General features: G+C 35.9%; 1 protein-coding gene and 1 long non-coding RNA gene across 2 annotated transcripts in view; one reads left to right on the top strand and one right to left on the bottom strand.

The window, feature by feature from the left end:
* The window catches only part of LOC143253359 (uncharacterized), a 66,632-nt gene extending 52,770 nt beyond the window's left edge, over positions 1-13,862 (top strand). Inside the window, exon 3 of the long non-coding RNA XR_013029521.1 lies at positions 12,276-13,862. This is a non-coding gene — a long non-coding RNA (uncharacterized LOC143253359). The remainder of the gene's footprint in view (positions 1-12,275) is intronic.
* LOC143253358 (epithelial sodium channel subunit gamma-2-like) overlaps positions 1-17,692 on the bottom strand; it is a 91,159-nt gene that overhangs the window by 60,354 nt on the left and 13,113 nt on the right. Inside the window, exons 3-4 of the mRNA XM_076507116.1 lie at positions 10,202-10,332; positions 556-662 (exon numbers count right to left, since the gene is read on the bottom strand). Of these exons, the coding sequence (XP_076363231.1) occupies positions 556-601 (46 nt within the window). The 5' untranslated portion in view covers positions 602-662; positions 10,202-10,332. The remainder of the gene's footprint in view (positions 1-555; positions 663-10,201; positions 10,333-17,692) is intronic.

Raw genomic sequence — 17,692 nt, forward strand, 5'->3', positions numbered from 1 at the left:
AGGAAACACATCATTATATCTTCATCATCATATTTTGAATGAAATTATTTTACAGCTTCAGGGAAGGACAAAAAACAAAAACACATTTGAAAATATAAATATTCAGCTGATATATAAACATTATATATTGCATGAAATTAGGTAGTTCCCTAATGGGATACTTGCAAGTTTTCACTTACAACATTAAAATTCGGGTTCAGTTGCCCACAGTAGACAAAACAGATAGCCCAGTGTAGCTTTCCTTTAGAAAACAAACAAAGAAATTAAGTAACTCAATTTTGTTTGTTTTCGTGGAGGGGCATTAGTAAAAACATTTTCTTTTGGTCTATCATAACACTACCTTGATGCACATAAAATTAATGTATTTCATCACTGGAAGATATTGTTTATTTGTTGAATTGTGTGCAAAGTTACTCACTGGCTATCTGCACTAGTCAACCTTTGAGTGTATTGACTATCACATTATAATTCCCCCACAGCTGAAAGTGTGGATACATTTGGTGATGGAATTCAAACATTGAGCCTGTAGAATGAGAGTATAATGCTCATACTTACTTGATCTGGATATTGTACTTGAATTCCTTGTAACAGCTGTAGACATCCTGTCAATATTAATGGTAAAGCAATTTCCAAAGGCAGAGGTATAATTTGTATAAATGGGACTATGTAAGTATGAGAAAAATATACAAATAAATTAGCTTTCACATCTTGCTTTCAGACATAAGTAAGAACATATGAAACTGTGAAACTGCACAGTTACTGTTATGCCTAATTTTATTTGTATTCTTATTTTTCAAGTGATATAATAGAGAGTATTTTGAATGAGTTATTGTAAACATAAGCAAGCAAAACACTAACATGGTCAAAAGAAATACAGAAAAGAACACAAAGTTGTAATAAGTTTGTAGATTTTTTTGGAAATTTTCTTTCAAAACTATTTTAAAAAGTTATTAAAAATATTTCCTTTCACCTTAAAATTTCTCTTTTTTATTGCATGTCTAAAATAATATAGATGTGCTCAACAGTCATTTTAATATAACTGAAGATTTTGTGTTGTTCTAACTGCATCCTCTTTTTCTCATGTGTTCATACAAACTCTAACACAAAGAAAATACCTAGCAAAATATGAGAAAGAAAATTAAAACTAGATTTTTCTATAGTGTTTAACAGAATGTTCCCTTATATATGTACAGTAGCCCCTCTTAGAAACTACCAACCTATCTGCCATGACAAAAAAAGTCGCATTTAAATGGAAGGTATTCAAAAGATCGGTAACCAGATAACAACTGACCAACCAAGTTTAAGTTGTTCCAGTTGCTATTCTCAGTGTTGATTGAGCATAATGGTATATACTGCATAGGTAGTCAGGTGATGTAGCAAACTGCTACACCCTATAATTATAGTTATGACAGATAACAGTTGAATGAAGGTAAAATAAAATTGTTTAATGTAAAATATCTTATTCATTGATCACATTTGTTTCATAAACATCCACATATACCATTATTTGCATGATTAACAAACAGCTAGGTAGCTCCCCATTAAATAAATTATACCAATATCAATTCATAATTAATTCATGCATCATAAGCCCTTGATAATATATCCAGTTTCAGACCAGATAGAAAATTCATCATTGTTTGTTACATATCTATTTGTAATAACTGTTATTATAAATGTATTATGATTTATTATATTAAAATATATTTGCATTTAGAATGATACACAGCTTTCTGTCTTCTTGGCAAATATCATGTTTGATACATATTGACATACAAATTACAATTTAACTCAGTATTAGACTACTGAAATTGTAATATGTCTGTTGTATGTCCTTAACTACTTCACAGAGTATGGATGGATCTTCATCAAAATTAGTATGGAGGTTCATTGGGTCTAGAAAAAGATACAAATATTCAATTTTGCATTTTGCAGTTTTATGGGCATTGTTATGACTTTAACCTTACTTCTTCCCCTGTAGCTGAAGAATATTCACCAAATTTGGCATGAAGGCTTATTGAGTCCATGCAGAGATACATGCAAACTTATGGTTTCACATTTTGTTTTGAAGTTTTGTTTTTACTATTATATATAAGGGATGCAACTTTTCATATCCTAAGATAACTTTTCATTAATCAATAATTTATGTAACTTTCATCCATTGGACAGGTACTCCAGCTAATAACTAAATCAACCAAAACCTTAGTCTGATTATAGAGCAACGTTAGCATCTTCACCACATCAAACTCAACAAAACTTTGCAAATACCTGGTTTAGGAATTTCCTCCTTGTATTGATAAGAAGCTCTCCAGATTTTCCATGTCATGTTATTCACTGTATTTATCTTATATGTAATGGAAATCATACAAAACTCTTCTTCACCTTGCTGGATGGCAAGTTGCAATCAAGCTAGGCCCTCAGGTGTTTCTTTTGGAGCTTCTGGTTAATGGCTGAGGATCCAGCTACCTACATGTTTTGTTATTGCTGCTTCAATAAGTTTTAGTCTCATGGTGATGTTGTCTATCTGCATTATCATGTTATTGACCTAAATGATGTTGTCTAGTAAATTTATATGCCTGTTTCTTTTTGTTTTGAAAAACATTAAGCATTTCAGTGACAAATGGCCCATTTAAATGGTGACCTTCCTACCACACATGATGTAATATATTCTTCAAAAAAAGAAACGCAAAAGGGATATTTTTGTTATTTTAAAAAGAAATATATGTAATAACGTTACAAGCTCAGAGTATGTGATGTTACACGTGTTAAGGCACTGATTGTCAGATCAAAATGACAATAAAAGTTGTGCACTTTAGAAACGGAGGAAAACATCGGATTTTTCACCAAAACGCATGCATTTCTAATAAATTTGTTTGAGAGATCAGCATGTTCTGCAAGTGCAACATGTGCAAAATCCCTATAAAAGTGACGGATTCTCGGTTTCCATAGCTCAGTGTTAAGCCACCGACACAATACAGTTACGCCAAGACTGACTAAAGCACAACGCAACAACGCCATTGGTCGCTTGGAAGCAGGCAAATCTCGATCAGATGTTGCCAGAGCTGTGAATGTCCACTCAAGCACCATCACAAGGTTATGGAATCGTCACCAACAACATGGATCAACTCGTGACCGTCCACGATCTGGCAGACCTCGTGTGACCACGCCCGCACAAGATCGCAACATCTGGTTACGTCACCTTCGGGATAGGACCACCACTGCGACGTCTACTGCCTCAACCATACCAGGGCTGTGTAGGATTTCCGATCAGACCGTACGCAACCGTGTACGAGATTCTTAGGCCCCATGTGCAACCCATCATGGTGAATGTCAACGACGTTTTTCAACCTGAAAACGCCCGTCCTCACACAGCCTGACTCACCACTGTCTTCTTGAGACACCACAATATCAACGTTCTTCCCTGGCCCTCCAGATCACCAGATTTAAACCCCATCGAATATCTTTGGGACGAGTTGGACCGACGTCTATGACGGCGACAACCTCAACCGCAGACTCTACCTCAACTTGCAGCAGCTTTGCAGGCTGAGTGGACAGCCATTCCACAGGATGTGATTTGTCATCTCATTGCTTCCATGGGCAGGAGATGCAGTTATTGATGATCACGGGGACATACTCGTTATTCACGTTGAGTGACGTTAAACTTCACCTAGTGAGCGTGGACTTCGCCTTTGCAAACTTTGGATGTTCAGCAGTGAATGTGCAAAGTTTCACACATGTCATACAGAACTACCTGGAATAAACGTGTTAACAATATGTCTCAAATTTTACCTTTTGCATTTCTTTTTTGAAGGTCGCGGGTTCGCGCCCGAGTCGCGCCAAACATGCTCGCCCTCCCAACCGTGGGGGCGTTATAATGTGACGGTCAATCCCACTTTTCGTTGGTAAAAGAGTAGCCCAAGAGTTGGCGGTGGGTGGTGATGACTAGCTGCCTTCCCTCTAGTCTTACACTGCTACATTAGGGATGGCTAGCACAGATAGCCCTCGAGTAGCTTTGTGCGAAATTCCAAAAACACAACACAAACACACACTCTTTTTTGAAGAGTATATTTAAGAAACATTATAACTGTGGGTAGTTCACTATTTGGGTTGTATCAACGTTCATATTTCATTAAAGTATGACTAGTATAAATAATAAGATGCTTCATTTGTGACAAGATTGCTATGATTTTACTATAAATGTTATCGGTGTACAGAATGAATAAAATTACACTGAGAATAAAGTTAATACCTACTACTAAAGTATCACCTAAAATATTTTCTAGTGACTGAAATACTTAGTCTTCAATTACATTCAAATTACATACTAGTTTTTGTCATGGTAGACAACAGTGCAGTAGCTGAGAGAAGTTGGTTTTGGTATGTCTTTATTAACTTAAATTTATGAAAGTATTGTCTTGTCTTTCAGCCAGTGGCTGTGGCTGATCCTTAACTACTGTATTACTAGTATGAATTATGAACACTTTGTTCCTTCCTTATATGTGACAGAGAAACTCTTTGTATCACCATATTACTGATTAACTTTTATGTCTCTTTTAGTTGCTGAAAAGCCATTCAGAAACTCAACAGTAGATCCAACACCCAAATGTTATTTGTATAGGTTACACTTTTCTACCTTACATCCCTCTAACCTTTAAAATGTGACTAATACATCACACATGTCAAAAGTCCAGTTCAGCTATAGTAACCTAATACTAGGAATAACGCATTGAACCAAAGCATACTTTCTAGCATGTTAACATGCTCTTCTGTTTTTAGCAATAAAAAGAAATCAACACACACGATCATTTCATCTTATTTAAAGACAACATTAAATATCTGTATCCCACTCTTCTAATCCAGCATTATTACTGGAGATGTTTGCATGTATGGAAGTACGAGACTCCTTCCTCAACAAATACTTGTACATTCCATTGATTCTGACTAATACTGCAACTTATTTGTATCATAAGTCATGATGATTGTTAACTTCTTCATCATTAAGATACCACTATCAGTGCTTGATTCTTGATGAGAGACGATTACCATTGTTCTGAGAAACAGCACTAATATCAATACAGACGTGCACATTTTTGTTCACCTTGAGCTTGCACAAACCTTTCAGGACGATACAATTGTTCCATAAATGGGTGAATGATTCACCTTCAATCCAGGTAGTATAATCATGACTGGCAAAATGTACAATACAGTTAAAATCCTTAATTTCTTTTGAGGGTGTATGTGTGTTTTATTGTGTCAAAGCCACATCAGGCTATCTGCTGAGTCCACTGAGCAGAACCAAACCCCTGATTTTAGCATTGTAAATTTGTTGACTTACCTCTGTCTCAGCAGGGAACTCTTTTAAGGGTTCTTAAAAAAATACGCATATAGATGTTATAATTTGAAAATGAAACTTATTTCTGTGTCAAATATAGGACACATTAAAAAGCACTCAGTCCAGAATTAACTTAGCTGACCACTGCAATGTTGGCACACAATTGCTACACATGCATAAGTTAGTGGCCACAACCATCCCAGGTTCCACTTGTTTACAATACTTAAAGGAATGGTAGCCTGTGCGTTGCATCTACTCTTTTGTGGCTGTCTGTCAGTGGCTGGAGGGAAACTGTTTGTAATTTTTTGGCATACAATAGTACAGTGATTCTCAACCTGTGTGCCACGAGAGATTGGCAGGTGTGCCGCGATGTTTTTGAAACACATTCAACTTTCTTGGGATTTTACAAGCAAGTCGAACACATCAGTTAATAAAAAGCTACTATAGAGACACTCTGAAACTTTCCAAAACATTCGATGGTTTTCATTGAACTCGAGCACTGAGAAGTTCATACTTAAATTTCATTTTCGACTGCAACGGTTCGACTGTTACTTTAATTGTGTCGCAACAAACGCTTCATACGTCATAAATGATGCATCAAACCACGGGCGTAGATTTTTTACACCCGATGGGGCATGATTTTTGCAACCAATTTTGTGGACAGTTCAATTTGCAAATTGGTAATCTCTGACTATGTGAACCTGAAAGCTGTAAATAATGCAGTAACAGAGTAATCTTGTTGCCACCATACTTCAAGGTTTCCATGTAGGTTTGTATAAGTGAGGTGTTGTGAACAGTTTTCAAAATGTTAATATAATGAAGACAAATGTGTCCCAAATTAACTGCCACATGAATTTATTCCTGCACACTTCACAGTATAAAAGATGGCCATTATACTTGACAAGGTTACTAATAACTTTCAATGCATGAATTACGTTTTCAAATATTAATAAAATGAGTAATTACCCTTGATAAGTTTATATTTACTGAAAAACTGTTCATGTTGTTTGATAAAAATAATTAAAATGTCTTTGCGAACTCTTGTAAATTACACATCAATACAATGTAGCACATAATTATTCATACTTTTCATTGAAGTAAGATTGATTTAATCCTCTAGTCTACATATTCACAAATGTATACCTCCTTTTTTCACAAATATATTATATTCCTGTTAAAGCTCATCAAAAGGCAAACACGTTGTGATGTAATGTCTATTAAATAAAAACACCTAAACAAAAACTAGCAATACAATTCGAGTAGAGGCTTCAGGCCATTGAAATCGCTCCTTTTGTGTTCTAATTATGCAAGAAAATACAATATTTTTACTATCAATAAGAGAATATATTGTTTGTTTTTTTTTACCATAAAGCACCAGCACTTTATTAGAGGGCGGTGATAATCTGAAATGTCGTGAATTAACGTGGGACACAAACACAAGTCTAATGAGCCCTGTTGTAAAATCGAGGCTCAGACTAAAGGGAGTGGGGTGATGTAGGGCGCGTCTGGATCCAAGCGGCCCGAACCTGTCGTTAACTGTACATTAAACGTACACTATGGTCTGCAGCTTCGGCAGCTAAGGATAGTAAGGCGTTCGACAATAAAACGGCTAGACATGCATAAGAACAAATGGCGTAGGAAAATCGCACAATATACACATAAGATTGATGCAGCTACAAGCTACAAATGGCCTGCCAGATCTAGATCACAGGAGGTTACGCTTGGGAGTAATATTTTCGAATTTCATGCTCTGTTCAATCTGTTGTGATGAAAATTTTACTTAATCTTACACTACGTACAAGACGTAGGTAGATTCTGTGATAGTGCTTGCAAACCTTGCATGTATACTTAGGCCTACTGACTGATACTTACGAACTATCGCTTAGATCGAAAAGCTTAGAATCACCCCTACATTAAAGATATACATTTCGGCTACTGAAAAAGCCTACATCTAGGCCTAATTATGTAATTCGATTGGTAAGAACAAGAGTATCACAAAAACAAACACACAATTTGTAGGCCTTTGATGCAATAAAAGAATTCAACAGACCAAACTGTAGGGGGGTGATTGTATGCACCATACCCTCCACCTAAAATGAAGGAGGGGATGTATCCCACCCATCCATCCAGGATCTACGCCCCTGCATTAAACAATCAAAGTGCTTTCTAGAACACGTTCTCATTCTGCGGTAAGCTCCAGCTACTACACTGTAGGTAGGAATTTTATATCAGCTGCAGAACTTTGTGCTTATCGTGTATAAATTAGTTTTATAATTTATCCATAGAAAAATATTTAAGTAAGTTTGGTGCTGCAAAGGAGAATGTGTTGAAACAAAAGCAAGGAATCAAACAAAAGTACGAAAACGAATACATCAAATACTTTTTATCGCTTTGGAATCGGGACTTTTTAAATTACCATTCTGCCTACTCTGCAGTGCAGCTTTATCAAACGAGGCGCTTGTTCCTAGCAAACTGAAGAGACACTTGGAAACAAAACATTCAGCTGTGAAGGATAAACCAAAAGAATACTTCGAGAATCTCGCGGCTCAACAACATGAACAATCAAGGAAGTTTGTGAACTACGTGAAGCTGCCTGAAAAAGGATTGATTGCAAGCTATAAGGTTGCTCAATTGTTGGCAAAACGCAAGCAAGCACATACAGAGGACGAATCAGTGATTGCGCCAGCGTTAGCAATCGTCATTGAAACCATGCTTGGAACGGATGTCGCCAAAAGGGTTAACCAAGTTCCACTGTCCAATGAGAAATTTTCGTGCAGAATTTTAGACTTGTCGTCGGACTTGAAGGATTAAGTTTGCGAACACTTCGAAGCGCCTGAAGACGAATTGTCTCTGCTATAGTCTCTTCAAGTTGATGAATCTACTGACGTTAGTGAAAAGCTTAAGTTCTGGCTTTTGTTAGATTCATAAAAGATAGAAAAATCATAAACGAATACTTATTTTCCAGAGATTTAAAAAGTACAGCGAAAGGCCAAGACATTTTCGAGTTGGTGAATGAAAACATTTTGCTCTTCAAATTACATTGGAATAACTGTGTTAGCGTTTGCACCGATGGCTGTCCTTCAATGCAAGGAAAAAAAGGGATTCGTCACTCTGGTGTGCCAACAAAATTCAAACATTAGGATTGTTCACTGCATGATTCACAGAGAAGCGCTCGTCTCTAAATCTTTGCCGAAAGATTTGCAGTCTGTTACGAATCAAATTATTCAAGTGATGAATTTCATCAAGTCTCAGCCACATCAACCTCGACTTTTCTCTCTTCTCTGTGAGGCGATGGATTCAGACTCCAAAAAGCTTCTTTATCACATTGATGTTCGATGGCTTGCAAAAGAAATGGTATTAAAGCGTCTTGTTCAACTGAAAACTAAAGTAATGTCTTTCTTGAAGGTTGAAGAAGCAGGTTTTGAATTTTCTTTTCATGATGAGATCTGGTGGCTGAATGTTCAATTTCTCTCCGACTTGTTTGACGAATTAGATTCTCTGAGCTTAAGTCTCCAAGAACCATCTGAAAACATCATTACTGCAACGTCCAAACTGAAGGTCTCTGATGAAAAGGTGACGCTGTGGAAGAATAAGATATCGAAAGTAGTCCTTGATTGTTTTCCTTCTGTTAACGAATGTCCGTCAAAGAAGAAAATTGTTCCTCAAATTTTGAACACATTAAGCGACCTACAGTCCGCGCTAAAACATTACTTCCCGTTACTTGCTGTCGACGAATATAACTGGGTGACCTATCCATTCGGAATCAACGAGACAACAAATCTTACAACTGAGGAGGAAGAATAGCTCATTGATTTACGAAACGACAAATTTTATCAGTCATTGTTTCCCAAAAAGAGCTTGGATGAGTTTTGGATCTCCATTAAAAATTCATATCCTGCAATCAGTTCAAAAGCAGTTGAAGTTCTGCTTTCATTTGCATCTTCGTGGTTTTGCGAAATTGGATTTTCAGCATTGACTGAAATTGAAGCCAGAAAGAGAGAGAGGCTTCTCACAGTCGTTGATGAAATGAACACTTGTTTGTCTACGTTAGAGCCTCGCTTCAATTTGATATGCTCTCGAGAGCAGGCACAAGTGTCACATTGAAAACATATGTAAAAATAAAAATGTTTGATTTTTCTGCTATACCACAAAATCGTTAAAAAGCTTTAAAACGACACACACGGCCAAAGCAAGCGATAGTATTGTCAATGTGGAAATGACATTAATATCGCTTGCTTTGGCCGTGATTTTCGTTCTAAGGCTTTTAACACTTACCGTATAACGTGTACCTAAAAAAATCGTTAAGGCTTTCCAGGTGTCCCGCGAAAATTTTCAAATTGTCGTAGTGTGCCGCAAGTCAGAAAAGGTTGAGAACCAGTGCAATAGATTACAAATTAGTCTACTGCTCAACATTCAAAATTTAAAGCAGAAGCTTCTTGTGCAGAGTGTCATGTATTTAACCCTGACTGCTGCAATGGCAGTGTTGTCATGATAACAATACCTGTGTACGAATTGATAACGTGTAGCTGTGCCAAAATTCTTACCCAAACAAAATACTCAAATACTCATACCTTTTGCAATTATTCAAACATTTTACATTTTTGAAAGAGTAATTGCAAGCTCATCACAAATTACATAGTTTACAACACTGCACAAAACTATGGTGCAATTTTATAAAAAAAAAAAAGCTAGAAAACAATTTGTTTTAACTCTGCAACTTTGTGCTTTTGTGTTTTTAAACTATTAAAAATAACCACTTAACTTCTAATAATCTTAAAATGTAGGATTACACTTATATTTTAGATTTAATTTTCTTCTAAATAATGAAACACTAAACTATGTTATAGTTACTAGAAGAATGTTACTTACTGGCAGTTATCAGATCCCGCAACAGAGCATTTAACTAGAACACTGTTAAGTTGGAACCCGGCGTCTTTCGAGCCTATTAAGTATCTCCGAGAAAGTGTTTCAGCAACTGTTTCTTCATTCAATAAAGTTAGCTAAATACAGAAAGTAAATTATTTCTCTTACTATAATGTTTAATATTTATTTTTGTTCTTCATCATATCTAAGCCTAATCATCAGCAATAAAGTAAAATGTAATCTAATATTTACCATATACTTTAATAATGAAACTTTAACAAATAGTAAAGCTTATTTTGTGGATTTCATGACCCGGCATGGCTAAGCGTGTTAAGGCGTGTGACTCGTAATCTGAAGGTTGCGGGTTCGCATCCCTGTCGCGCCAAACATGCTCGCCCTTTAAGCCGTGGGGGCGTTATAATGGGACGGTCAATCCCACTATTCGTTGGGAAAAGAGTAGCCCAAAAGTTGGCGGTGGGTTGTAATGATTAGTTGCGTCTATTCATTAGGGACGGCTAGCACAGATAGCCCTCGAGTAGCTTTGTGCGAAATTCAAAAACAAACAAACAAACAATTTTGTGGATTTTAATGTTATGTTTTAATTCTATCAGGTTGTCTAGACGTACAATACACTTATCATAACAAATTCGTGAGTGTTCTCTAAGATGACAGGCATGTGGATGATTCTATTATTTGAAGCTTATTTGTGTGTCAAAGACAGTAAAAGTGAAGAACTTTTGAAAGAAACTGATCATTCAGCTATCTGTATATATCTCTTAACATTCAAAGACCGACATGATTATGATTATGATCAATTGGAAGTGGCATATATACAATTTTAATAAACTATCAACTGGTGGCAGGATCTTCTGTAGGAGCAGTGGCGGCGCTAAGGGGTCTTTGGGGCTTGAGCCCACCCAAATGAGCCAAGCCCCCTCAGCCCTCCAATATTGTTACCTATGTATATTCATAAAATATGGAAAACACAATCGTCGCTGTTGCTTAACAATTAACATCAAAGAGACATAGATCTGTAGAACTCAACGTCTTCATTAAGACGGAAGTATGTGTCATGCGTCCCATAACAACGTACTGAATGCACTGAAACTCATGCGCTGTATTGCCACTCCTTGTGTAATGCCATTCTATCTTGAGCTTTAACAAAGATTAGACAACCACGTTGATTTCAAGTTACAACAGATCATCAGGTTTTTTACTTGATAAACCAAAGGTTTCATAGGTATATACCCATTAATTTCATTTATCTTTTATTGAAAAGTAAAATATATCATGCATGTATAAGTGTACCATGCATGTATAGGTCAAAACTTTGAAGCATTTAGCCGGTGTTGTGTCCTCTGTGAGATCATTTTGCATTGTGTATCAGCCATCCAAAATTGTACTGATGATTGTGGCATACACTTAAAATCACAATCCAATTGACTTACAATCCAATTAATGTTATACTTATGATTAGATAATAACCTTACATGTTTACTGACCAAATAATATTTATAAACAATTCTAGAAATTGAAATTGTCATTGGGCTATTTAGAAGTGCCTAATTTAATGTAATGTAGTAGTTACATTATTGTAACAGGTGCTTGTCACACTTATGATAATAAAAACAATATCACAGTCACAGTTTGGCCTGTATGAATAATGTGAACTTATGGAGAAACCAGCCTTTCTGTGAAGGTCAACTGCAATTTAGACATTTTGTTTTGGTGCTACTATGACCATTCAATATCCAAGCCGCGGGTTTGCTTTGTTCAAGCGCGTGATTTCCGCCTCGAACGCCTTAAGTGTATGATCATCGAGCCGATGACCATGGTGTATGCTCTGCGTACGGCTAATGATCGACTCAGCCCGATCGAGATCCAGATGCCAGCCGCCCACCACACACCTCTCGCTCACTCCCATTAGCTGCTCACAGTTTTACATGCCCTATCAAAGCTGTGTTTGTGTTCCCTAATTAGCCCTGTAATTTTACATTATCACTACTCTCTAATTAAGTACTTCTGCTATATGGTTAAAGATAAACATTTTCTCTAACAGTATTTCATGGATATGTTCTAGATTTCAGGAGACACACCTTCTATCCCATCATAGACAGGATACTCAATGAGCTGAATAGAAGATTCTCCTCCGATGCCTGCAGTGTTCTGATGGATGCAATTGTATTAAACCCCAAACACTCCACATTTCTGGGCAAGGAAGCACTCTTAGGAATGGCAGCAAAATATGGTGTGGCAGAGAATGACCTCACAGTGGAGGTCCACCAGTTGAACCAACTAATTGCCAGGAAAAAAGACAAGGGACAGGAAGTATCCACACCATTGGAGATTGCAAACCATGCTGGAGCCATACAAGGATGCCTTCATGGATCTCCACAAACTTGTATGCATCGCTGTGACCCTGCCTGTCACTTCAGCTGCCTGTGAGAGACGTTTTTCATGTCTGAAGCTTCTCAAGACATACTTGCGCAACAGCAGTGGTAACAACCACGCCAGCAACCATGCTGTGATATCAGTATTGAATAATGGCTATAAAAGATAGGAAAAATACAAAATCTGGCAGAATGATCATGTGTAATAACTATTCAGATGAGATTGATTTATTTTTTAATAAAGGGGTAGACATCATAAGGAATTAAGAAGAAAAGTGACTATTCGCTTAAGAGATGACATATGAGCCAAGTGAAGTGATTATAGAACAAGACACGCAGGTAATTGACAGGTCAAAGAACTAGATTTGAACATTGTCAATGTGACATTAAGTAATGACTGCAACATTAACGAAATTTCTGTTGGCAGATTTGTTTGGTTTATGGCAAAGCCAAATTAGACAATCTGCTGTGCACATTATAGGGAATCGAACACCAGATTTTAGTGTTGTAAGTCTGTAAACTTGCTGCTGACCCACTGGCAGGAATAAAAACTATTACATTTGTTTTAGTATCATTAACAGTTCAAGGCTAGCAACAAATCCAAGTCAAAAGGTTCATTGACCTTTTAAGGCATTCTGTTTTCGTGATAAACCTTTAGACAGTCAGAAGACTTGAGTCGATCACATCAGCTGTGTTCAGTCAGATAAAGCAGAATAAAGTTCGTTTGTATCCCTGTACTCTTAAAAATGCAAAGTTATTATGAATCTTAAATTTCATACTTCAAGTTTAATTCTGCAAGAAATGGTACATGTTGCCATTTTAAATAGTTTGTATAATAGTAAATTGATTGATTAAACCGTTAGTTATTCACTTACGTGTAGTTGTAGCAAAATGGTTAGGCTAATGATCTGTCACCCAGTGAAGCAGTTGTGATTCTTTGGATTTACAATGCTTAAAGCAGGGATATGATATTCGTCGGTGGACACAGTAAATAGCCTAATGTTGCTTTGCTGTAACTACACACACGGCAATTTCAATGGGCAGAAACAAGCTCTCAATAAAGATTTTCTACAACAGTAATAGTTAAATATTAATATTTCATACTTTAATAATCAACTTGTAATGGTAAATATAAAATTATAAATAAGCATCTTTTTCAGGACTATAATTGTAAAACCATGTAAATTATTGACTATAGTATACGCCACGATATACTATATGGATGATGGATACTAAACGCTATAAAAACTGAAAATGTTTTAACTGTTATAATAGATTTATCGTTAAAATAATGGTCTTCATCTCTAACTTTTAGTACATTGTTAAATCTAAAAGTTCACATCATGACATGCTGAGACACCCAACGATGAAATTATCATTCTATTGGACTATCCATTTATAGAAACATTACCTTTAGTAATACAGTGTTTTTACAAAACGTGCTTAATGTTTTATTTATAAAGGGAAGCGGGTGTGGTTTCTTATAGCAAAGGCACATCAAGCTCTCTGCTATGTCCAGCGAGATGAATCGAACCCCTAATTTTAGAGTTGTAAATCCGAAGACTTTCCGCTGTCCCAGCAGGAGATACAAAGGGAAGCTGTAAACACGTTAGGCATGATAAGTGAAATTATTAATTTTAAGGCTTCGTTAATGTCACGTTGATCTATTTGATTTATCTGCACTCTCAAAATATCAACACGCCTTCTGGCCCTAGCAAAATAAATTCAAAATATGATGTCACGCTTAAATATTATTTGATAGCATACTACTTCTACAATGTTAAATAAACGCAAACACGTAGGTTCAAGAATGACTGAAATGAAATAAAAACCCTATAACCCGAGCGCTTCCGAAAGATGGACCTTTTCTCTTCAGGGGCAAACTTTATTCACAATATTATTAGCCTAGCAACATGCTGTCATGGTAGCTATCTCTGGTTCCACTTCAGAAACAGCCAATCAGAGAGTGCGGTGCCTGAAGTATAAGAGTTGCTAATGTCCTATGCAAGAAATTGTCCTTCATTCTCAATATGTGCTATGTAAACAAAGCTGCTGTATAGAAAAATACTGTCCCATTTAATGATATATTCCATAACTGTTGCTTTTTATATTCTACACAAAAATAGCTATAAAGGGTAAGTCCAAGAACATCCAATTAAAGTCACAGTTAAAGCGTTTGAGTGATTAACCATAATGGTTGATATTTTAAACTGAGTTTCACAGTTTAATAAAGGTAAGTCGGAAGACTTATCAAAGGGTATTCTAAAGTAATTGAACCTGTCTGTATGGACAATTATCTAATGTTTATGATAACGAGGAACCAACTTGAAGTAAAAATGTATCTCAGAATGGTTGGTATAAGTATTAACACTTTTACCCTGCATTATTAAGTAAAGTATTAATATCCATACCAGCCGTCTTGAGATACATATCTAATGTTCAGGATACACCTGTGGTAATCCACAGGGTAGCGCAAGTGAATTATTCACTAATACTGCTGTGATAGGACTAGATTAAAAAAAATAACTCGTCTTAACAATTAGATTATAAAGTAACAAAATCATCCTGTGTAGACTTTTGACAAGAAAAGATAATAATTTGGAGGTTTAGATAAAACTGTGAATTCTTAGAGAAAAGAAAATGTTTTACAAATATGTTTGACTTGTTTTGAAATATATTTTGAAAGAAGTATACTGTATTTATCATATATTTTTCGAATGTACCACCAAAACGTCGCAGACACCTACTGCAGGGGTCGGTAAACTTTTCTAGAGGCGGAGTGGATCAGAAATGTTTTTATGTCTTGCGGCCCAAGGCGAATAAAAAATGACACCATGAACATACAAGTATGTGAAAGTAGCTTGTATTTTAATTACTTTAATGTTTTTTCATTATAGAAGTAAATATCTAAATATCTACATAAACTTTTATGTACTATCAATCAATGAGAACTATGAAATTTTTTTTTTTGGGGGGGGACAAAATATTGTCGAATTATGGTTCAAATTTTGTGGTTGCTGTAATCAAAACTGGCTGCAAATGGCGATCAGTTAGCACTGACCTATAAACAGATTTAACACACTTCATCTTTGAAAAAGTGTTTTTTTCATATAAATAGGTTGTGCCAAATGCTGAAACCCATCCCCGAGCAAAGGATTTTAAAGAAGTATATCCTTCCTTTGGGAGGTATTTATAAAAGTCAATCAAGTTTTCCTTCTTGTGCTTGTCTTTTAACATGTCATTTCTTTGCAGATCAATAACTTTTAGTTGAAGATCTGATGGAAGTTTCTCGATAATGCAGTCAAGTAGGTTTTGAAAGATTTTTAGTGCTTTCGCATTTTCATCGAGACCTGAAAAAACGCTGTTGAAACTGCAGCTTCAGACCAGTGAGAATATCTTGAGCGAATTCTAAAGGAAATGGAGAATTTGCTTCTTGGTTGTACTTTTCACAGCAAGGAAAGTGGTTGAAGTTATTTATCATTAGCTGAGAGTGGAAAAAGGTTAATTTTTCTCGAAAAACTTTTACTGCAGAGTATATGTCGCATATAAACTCAGAATCGTCTTGCAATCTAAGATTGAACTCTTTAAGATGCGTCATTAAGTGAACCGACAATGCTAATTTTCACAATTATTCACCGTTTTTAAGTAGTAGCTGAGCATGATTTTTCTCATTCAAAAAAATGTCAGTCTCCATCCGAAGTCCAAAAAATTGTCAGATAACTTTACTGCTACTAAGCCATCTTACAGCAGTGTGGTACAGCAAATCTCTTTATTCAGCTTCTATTTCTTCCAAAAATGTTCGAAATTGGCGATGACTGAGTTCATGCGATCAAATAAAATCCACTTTCGAAACAACTGGTTCTATCACACCACAGATCTAAATGTTTTCTGCAAAGTGTCTGCTGATGAATGATGCAGTGAAACACTATAGGTTTTGTACATTCCATACTGTCACAAGCTTTACAGACTTCTCCAACGAAACCTTTTCCTACACTACACATAATTTGTCCGCCATCAGTTGTAATACTCTTTAGACGTTTCCAAACCAGATTGGAGAATGTTTTCTTCACCTCTTTGAAAATGTCTTCACCAGTAGTTCTTCCATGCATGCTGCTCACTGAAGCTAGTTCATCCGTTACTTCCAAGTCAGCATTAATTTGCCGAATGAACAATATCAACACCTAATGGTCAGACATATCTGTTGATTCATCAAGAGCAAAAGAAAACCACTGAAATTCTTGTGCTTTATTGTTTAATTGGCACATGATTTTGTCTCCTATGTTTTTCATTCTACTAGTGACTGTTTTGGCAGCAAAACTAATATTCTTGAATAAATCTATTCTTTCTGGACATACTTCTTCAGCCGTTGCTGTCATACAAAATTTAATTAATTCACCACTAGTAAATGATTTTCCTTTCTTAGGTAACAAACAAGCTACTCTCAAACTAGTTTTGGTTGCAGCTTTATTGTTAACATTTATTCTTGTGAAAAACGACTGTTGTGTAAAAATACTTGTTTCAAGACTTCATATTTCTCATGATGTAGCTTTCCTGTTAGATGAGAATAATGGGATGAATGCTTCGTTTGGTAATGCTTTCATATATTATATTCCTTTAGCACTGCAATAACCTCACTGCATATCACACACAATACTTTGTTGTTTTTTCAGTTACAAAATATTCCACCCTCCAATGCTTTTAAAGTCGCGAGATTTAGAGTTAATTTTGTGACGTTATGAATGATGGGTAACTACAAGCACAAAATTTATGTAAATTAGAAAAGTTATTAAAGCAGTTTTGAAAAAGTTTTTGAACAAAATAATTGACAACTTTAAAACTAGTGAATAAAAATGCTTCTTATTAGAAACAATAAAAAAAATAGTTTCATATAAGAAATAATTATGAAATGGTCTACAACATTAAAAAAATTGCAGTCAAGTAGCATTTTGAACTTACCAGTAGATGCACCCAACCAAATTTTACAAGGAGAGTACTTGAGAGAAGTTATGGAGGTCCAGCATGGGCAGATGGTTAAGCCACTTTACTCGCAATCCGAGGGTTGTCGGTTCACATCCCCCTCACACCAAGCATGCTTTTTCAGCCGTGG

Source organism: Tachypleus tridentatus, chromosome 6 (assembly GCF_004210375.1).
Source record: "Tachypleus tridentatus isolate NWPU-2018 chromosome 6, ASM421037v1, whole genome shotgun sequence".
Lineage (NCBI taxonomy): Eukaryota > Metazoa > Arthropoda > Merostomata > Xiphosura > Limulidae > Tachypleus > Tachypleus tridentatus.